General features: G+C 37.7%; 1 protein-coding gene across 1 annotated transcript in view; it reads left to right on the top strand.

Moving 5' to 3' along the window:
* Window positions 1–2,154: 2,154 nt before the first annotated feature.
* LOC101856625 (chloride intracellular channel protein 5) overlaps window positions 2,155–7,207 on the top strand; it is a gene marked incomplete in the record, with an annotated part of 44,794 nt that continues 39,741 nt past the window's right edge. The window contains 2 exon segments of the mRNA XM_013086821.1: window positions 2,155–2,328; window positions 5,200–5,547. Of these exon segments, the coding sequence (XP_012942275.1) occupies window positions 2,269–2,328; window positions 5,200–5,547 (408 nt within the window).

The following is a 7,207-nucleotide window of genomic DNA, read 5'->3' as shown; positions in this document are numbered from 1 at the left end:
ACAGACAGACAGACAGACTGACAGACAGACAGACAGACTGACAGACAGACAGACTGACAGACAGGGATAGAGAGAGATAGAGAAAGAGAGAGAAATGGGTAGAGAAAAGAGAGAGAGAGAGAGAGAGAGAGAGAGAGAGAGAGAGAGAGAGAGAGAGGGAGTACAGAAATGTTTTTCTATAAATAGAGAACGAATGTTTTAATTAATGATTATAATTATTCAAGTTTCGGTTTTATTGTGACCGTGAATTTTTATTGCATTGTATTTTTCAGTGAAAACATTGCCAAGCTCACGGCGAGACTTTTTCTCATAGAAATTTGTATACATGGTACATGATGTATACATCCATTACAGGCCTATGCACAACACTGTGTTGTACGTACACAGATATCGATTACTTTTTACGATGTCGTCTTTTTTATGTAATGCGCATTGAGCATTTTTGTTGTTGTAAAAATGGAAATGAGCAGCATACATGCTATTTATTATTAATAATTACTACATTTCGGAATAAACTTTCTCTGACTTTGAAATCTTTAAAAAATCGTTTAGAAAAGCGCAGGGCAAATTTTTTCTTTTACAATTTACTTATATTATATTTATTTATGTTTATTCATTGATCGATTTATTTATTTAGATCTATCTATTTATCTAATTATTTTTTAGTCTACTTGTTACTATTATTATCATCATCATCATCATCATCATCATCATCATCATCATCATCATCATCATCATCATCATCATCATCATCATCATCAGTCTTTATCATTATTATAATTATTATCGTTGTTGTTATTATCGTTATTGTTATTATTATTATCAATTTTGAATCTTATGAACTTGAACATTTTTCGAAAGTGGCCAATTCTACAGGATTCAGGATGCAAGTAGCCTCCATGTATTATAATCGCTTTTTAAGAGCTTAACCGAATAATATGGACCTTAACGACCACGTCGTTTGCGGTAGACCTTTACATCGCTCACAATAAAAGACCTTAAGAACTATAACCTCCTTGACCGCACACAGGCATTATACATGAAGTAATTATTATAAACCCGTACACATAATCGGTGCTAGGCTATTATTATTATTGCTAACTAAGGAAGTTGAAGTAACCCCCCCCCCCCAACCCCTTTTTCTTTTTCGCCGCTAACCCACGAGCGCGCGGGGGAAAAACGCTCACAGAAATGAACGCGTGGGCATATTCTTTAAACATTCTGTTCAGGAAGGGGTATTGTCTTTATCTTTGGTTTAATTGCGTTAAGATTCCAGAAGCATGTATAATGATTCCGAAATAAAGCAGAAATAACAGTTGTCATAAAATTGTATAGCCTATAATAATAATAATAATAATAATAATAATAATAATAATAATAATAATAATATACATAGGTCTACGTCAAGACCTAAAGCATTATTAATTTTTGCGCTTTATTTTGGTAAGCCTTCAACTTCGACTATTTTAGGCAAATTAAAAAAAAATCTCTCTCTCACTCAAAGAGAGAGAGAGAGAGAGAGAGAGAGAGAGAGAGAGAGAGAGAGAGGGGGGGGGGTGGGGTGGGGTGGGGGGGGGGGGGGGGGGGGGGGGGAGGGAGAAAACGAATTGAAGAGAACCCGATAATAGCGGGTCAACATTGATATCACGTGACTCTGTAAGTTCCGGTTTCGTGCATGCCATTTTGCATTTCTAACTGGTGTGATTTTTTAAACAAGTCCAAGGACTAACGTTTTCACTAAAAAAGACATACCTGTACTTAGCAGGCCTTAGGTTATATCTATTCTTATAAGTCTACAAATCTGTGCATATCAATTGTACACCCGAAAACAGTCATATGGAATTAGTCCCGTTTCACAGAAAAACAAAGAATTAACCCACCAAAAAAAACAACTTTAAAAAACCTTTGCACGATCTACGCTACGCCAGTTCTTACCATGACTTGATTTAAAAATCATGACTTGTAAAACAAATTTTAAAAAAATGAAATTGACGCTGAAGGTAGATTTTTTAAAAAGCTTTTAAAAAACCAATTTGGTCGGTCCTTGTCGTGCTAATTAATTAAATATTTTATTTAGTAGCCTATCTTTAGCCTAGAAACTGGATCTTTCTCTTAACCTGGCAAGTGAGAGGGTTTCTTTTGCGCATGCGCGTACTGTTCTTGGGCGAGGTCTCTGCGTCATTCATACTGCGCTATTTGAGAACACAGTGCTACCGTATTCTGTTCTGCTGGTGTCGCCGACTCTGAATCGGCTAATAAGCTTTCAAGATGTCTGCTACCGATGGCGATGGAGATTCTCCCATGCAAAAGTTTGAATTGTATATCAAGGTAATGTTTGATTGACTGTGATAATAGTTATCTTAAAACAGAGATGAAGGCAATCAGCTTTCTCGCCCCTCACCTCTCCCAATGTGTGTGAAATGCAGTTGCGGCTACCGCCCACGGAAGTGTTGACTGATACTGAGGGATGACACAATGAATCGGTTTACAAAATCGAGCAAAGATTTCCTTTTACAAATCAGTTTAAAAAAGAGACGAACCAAAGCGACATTCTTGGATGGCAATAGATCTAGATTATAACAAGGAAGTTAGAACATTATGTTTGATTGAAACGAAACGCTTTTAGTAAAGTTGGCTTGTTTTTGTTTGTAGGCCTATTACTATTATTTTAGATCATATCATCATGTCACACTCACAGTCACAGTACACTGTCACAGATTTCCTGTAACTGTAAACTGACAGTACTGTCAGTTAGGTCAGTGAGTTTGGCCTCAAAAAAAGAAAAAAGCCTAGATCTAGATCTAGATCTAAATCTAGATGTAGGCTAACACACTAACGCACTGTAACTGTATCTTCTTAGACATTGGACTTTGGCTTTGGTAAGCTGTGCTGTCTGTGACTGCTTGACACCTCCTGGAAAGTAATAAGTAACAGTAGGCCTAGATCTAGATTCTAGATCTAGACTTTTACAAGTCTTTGTCTTGTCTCCAAAATTTTAGCAACTGAACCGAGGTAACAAGTCTTAACAGTAGGCTACAGTACAGTACTATTCTAGATGATCTTGTAGTTCCGTTCGTTAAAGTCCACAATCCATTTGTTTACATCCAGAGAAGAAATCCGGAAGTCTTGATGACCAAATAGTTAAAGGCAACACAAAGAACAGGGATGCAACCTAACTGCAAAACATTAAATTATGGTAAAATTCAGGGGGGCATCTGAACAACCCCCCCCCCCTCCATATTTTTGATAGGTCAAGCCCCCCTGAAACCTCTCTACTCTTGACTCTTGGGGCTCAAACTGGCGAATGATAATTGTGGGGGTGGGAACTGCTGAAAAAGGGCATTTTTTGCTTGAATTTTGATTTTCTGGCAATTCAGGGTCTCTGGCGTTCAGCTTTGGACTTTAACGAACGAAACTACAAAATCGTCCTATTCTATACTATAGTGTAATAGTAATTATAGTAGCCTACCTAACAATTATTGTAAGTGAAAGCCTGAGGCAAGGTTTTTATGGTAAATTTGTTGAAGTACATGAGACGTGAGATGGAGAAGGTATCAAAATTAATTAGTTCTCCTCCTATCGCATCATCACATGAAGCTACAGTGAGCACCTAGCACACCTCTGTGATTAGCCCAAATATAGATGATGTATTTCCGCCGTCTATTTTTGTCGTCTTCTGGGGTTTCCCTCGCCAGTAACTGTTGACTAGATCTTGCAGTATTTGTTTTTTTTGTTGGTATTAATTTGTGTTATAACCTTTTAAAAACAATCAGCCATTCTCTTTCCATAAAACACACACACAAACACGTGTACGCACACACCCACACTCACACGCACACGCACACACAGCCCAAGCAGTTGGCGATGAATCCTAGTGACGTAGCCCATCGCGCGCTAATCAGTAAAGCGGGGCCACCACGGTGAGACTACGGAAATGCGTCATCTATATTTAGGCCAATCATAAAGGTGTGCTAGGTGCTCGCTGTAGCTTCATGTCACATTCATCTGATCATGGGAAGAACTTTTGTAACAGCGACCACCCCAACAAACACAGCAATGAAGAGACCCCTGACCCAAATCCAAACCTTAACCAATTTAACCCAAACCCTAACCGTAACCCTAACCTAACCCTCTCAAGATTATATATCTATCGTAATATAACGGCTCTATGCTCTAGTGGTTGCTTGTGTTACGGAATTCCTCCCTATTCATGTTTTCCTGAACCAATTGGCACCACATCGTTTCATTATTTGTAGACCAATTGGTTGGGACAGTAGACCTATAATAAAATAAGTGATTCAATGTCATTTTGACAATAAAACAGTTGGCTGTTTTGTCTTTTGACACATTAATTAGACTTCACTTAGCCAGAAGCCGTCTAACATAAAATTCCGGTTACCGGCTTTTTTCACTTGTATATTTTATACATTGCAATTTCCCATTCATGAAGAAATGCTCTTGTACTGTGAAATTCATGTTATTATTCAGGGTTTTATTGTGGGTTTTTTTTGGGTTTTTTTTTTATGGACTGTGTAAGAGATGGTGTATAGTTATGAGATTATAGAGGAAATGAAATCTGTTGTCTTAAAAAAGATAGGTTCCCTTTGTTAATTTAATGTAACATCCCATCCTAGCTCATCTTAGATGTGACAAGCTCTCAGTCATGATAATGAACGAGTGAATATATTAATATTTTATCTTTGTTTTGCGTGTTTTGTTTCTTTCTTAGATTTCTCCTCTCCTCTTTTACAACTGGGTGAAGAGCTTTGACAGAAATCCCACATTTTCACTGTTGAGATTGGTGCTTTCCTTAAACAAGATGGAAGTAATAAAGGCATCATGTGTTCACATGACATTTAAAAGAAGTCCTGAGACACTGTTTAATGACTAAAAAAAGGATAAACATGTACATTGTGAGATGTATAAAACTTACTATATTAAGCACAGTATCTCTGAAGAAAGAGTGATAACTTGTACAGATATAATATGAAAAGCTGTGTATGCTCAATGTGGTTCTCAGTGTGGTTTATTTGTTGGCAGTGATCCTATGCAAGTATTCATACGATTGCCTTTTGCAATTTTTGTTTCGTTGCCCTGTTTTCAATCAACTCTATTTGTTGCAATTATTTGCTGTATTTCAGGACTTGTAAACAAACATCTCTGCATAATTGTAATATTACTCTTTTATTATCTTCACAGGCATCTGCCATTGACAAAGAAACGAAAGGGGCTGATCCGATTTGCCAACAGTTCTTCATGATAACATGCTTGCTTGGAGAGAATCAGGATGATATTGATTTCAAGGTTTTCACAGTGCAGGCAGATTGTCCCCCAAAGAATTTTGCAGCTGGTTGGAGCAAGAAATACCCTGTGGTGATGGTGAATTCGGGTCGTAACAAGTCTGGCCAGGACATTAGTGGTATGATGTATGACACGTTTGAAGAGCTGGAAACATTCTTCGAAAGTATTAACAGAGAGTGCCCGGAGTTGAAGCGGAAAAATATACCCAACCAGACTGCCATGGGAGTGGTGGAAAATGTCTACAAGGTAAGCAAAAGTTAACATATAAAGAGTATTGTGCTTTTTGGACTTTATTTTTATTTATTATTATTTTTATTTTTTTTTAAACTGGAGAAGAGATTGGGGGGGGGGGGGGGTCATACTTTTCCTCTCTTCTTTTTAGTAACAATTTATTGTGTTTCAGCTATGCTGCATGTTCCAAGATTTTTTTAGGCTTCTTGTGTATTTGGGGGTAGGAGGGTGTCTGTTTTCTCTGCTCTCCTCAGATCTTTAAAACATGATAGGGGTAGGCTTCTTGAGAAAGTATATCATGAAGAGAAAGAAAAAATTATGTGAAAGCTCAAGTGTACAGTTACTGGAATATTAAAATTTATGCTGTTTGTTTTCTGGAGTACTGGTGAACAATAAACATGTCTTGACTAACATTATTCCTTTTGTTGTTTGAGGATTTAATTATTAAAAATAAATGGGTGGGGAGTGAGTTCAATCTTTTAGAGAGACAAACCTATATTTGTCCCTGTGACTTAATTTTTTTTATAGTCTCCACATTCGTCTGGGTTTTTTTTTCCTGAAGACAAACGTTTTTTCACAAAGAGATATCCAGTGAAGTAGTCGTAGCAATTGTTTTTCAGGTGCAGATTTAGTTCATGGTCTACCATGATGTTTCTGGTTTAGTTGAAAGGTCTGCCACTTAATACAAGCTTGGGACCCTTGACAAGGATCAGTTTTGAGTTCACATCCCTTTTCCCTTTGCATTATGCAGGCTTGGAACTGCCATTGGCGGTTTTGGAGGGTGGGAGGTGTTGTACTTGTGAGGAGGAGAAGGGGGATATTTTGTCTCCCTGATTTCTTAAAAATAGTCACATCTTTTTACTTGCTGTCATTGGTTGTCAATTATAATCTTCACCAGCGCAAAAAATTCTTTGATTTAAATGACTGCAACATGAAGCAATCCACGCTTCCACCACAATTATGTAATACCACCACCTTTGGAAGTATGCCTCTAGCGCTGTCGTAACCATGGCCAATCAGAAGGGATTTAAACTATGCCAGACACCCCTAAACTGCAGTAAACCGTGGCCGATCTGGCAGGACTTTCGGTAGACCACCATGTCATGGAAGACCTTCAACTAAACCTGCACTATATTTATTTACTCATAAGACTGAAACGTTGTTTTTTTTCACCACAAATGAAAGTTTTTATTATCATCTGTAATTCATGTTAAAGGAAACGAAAAAAAAAAAATTACCTGCCATCACATTTTTCTATTGTGGCCATTTTAATGCATGCTGTTGTATGTGTGAGCCTTCTTCCTTACCTTCTGCTAGTACATGTATCATGTGCTTCTCTGTTTTCTGTAACAAATTTTTTTTTTAATTGACTTGAATCTCTCTCTCTCTCCCTCTCTCCCCCCTCCCTCTCTCTCTCTCTCTCTCTCTCTCTCTCTCTCTCTCTCTCACTCTTTCTGAAGTCCAATGCTTTGATTTTTAGATTTGTCTTTGTGCTGGTGTTGCATTCCTGTAAACATTTTCTTTACCGTGTGTCATATTGTTCGTTTCTGGGAAATCTCCCCACGTCGCCTGTTTCTATTGCTTTTTCGAGAGCTTTCGTCCTGACTGCCTTCCTGGTTTAAAAATTATGTTCACACGCTGTACCCTACACGGACTGATAGTGAAAAAGCCACTC

Source organism: Aplysia californica, unplaced genomic scaffold, assembly GCF_000002075.1.
Source record: "Aplysia californica isolate F4 #8 unplaced genomic scaffold, AplCal3.0 scaffold00019, whole genome shotgun sequence".
NCBI classification, from domain to species: domain Eukaryota; kingdom Metazoa; phylum Mollusca; class Gastropoda; order Aplysiida; family Aplysiidae; genus Aplysia; species Aplysia californica.
This window is presented reverse-complemented; position numbering and strand designations above follow the sequence as displayed.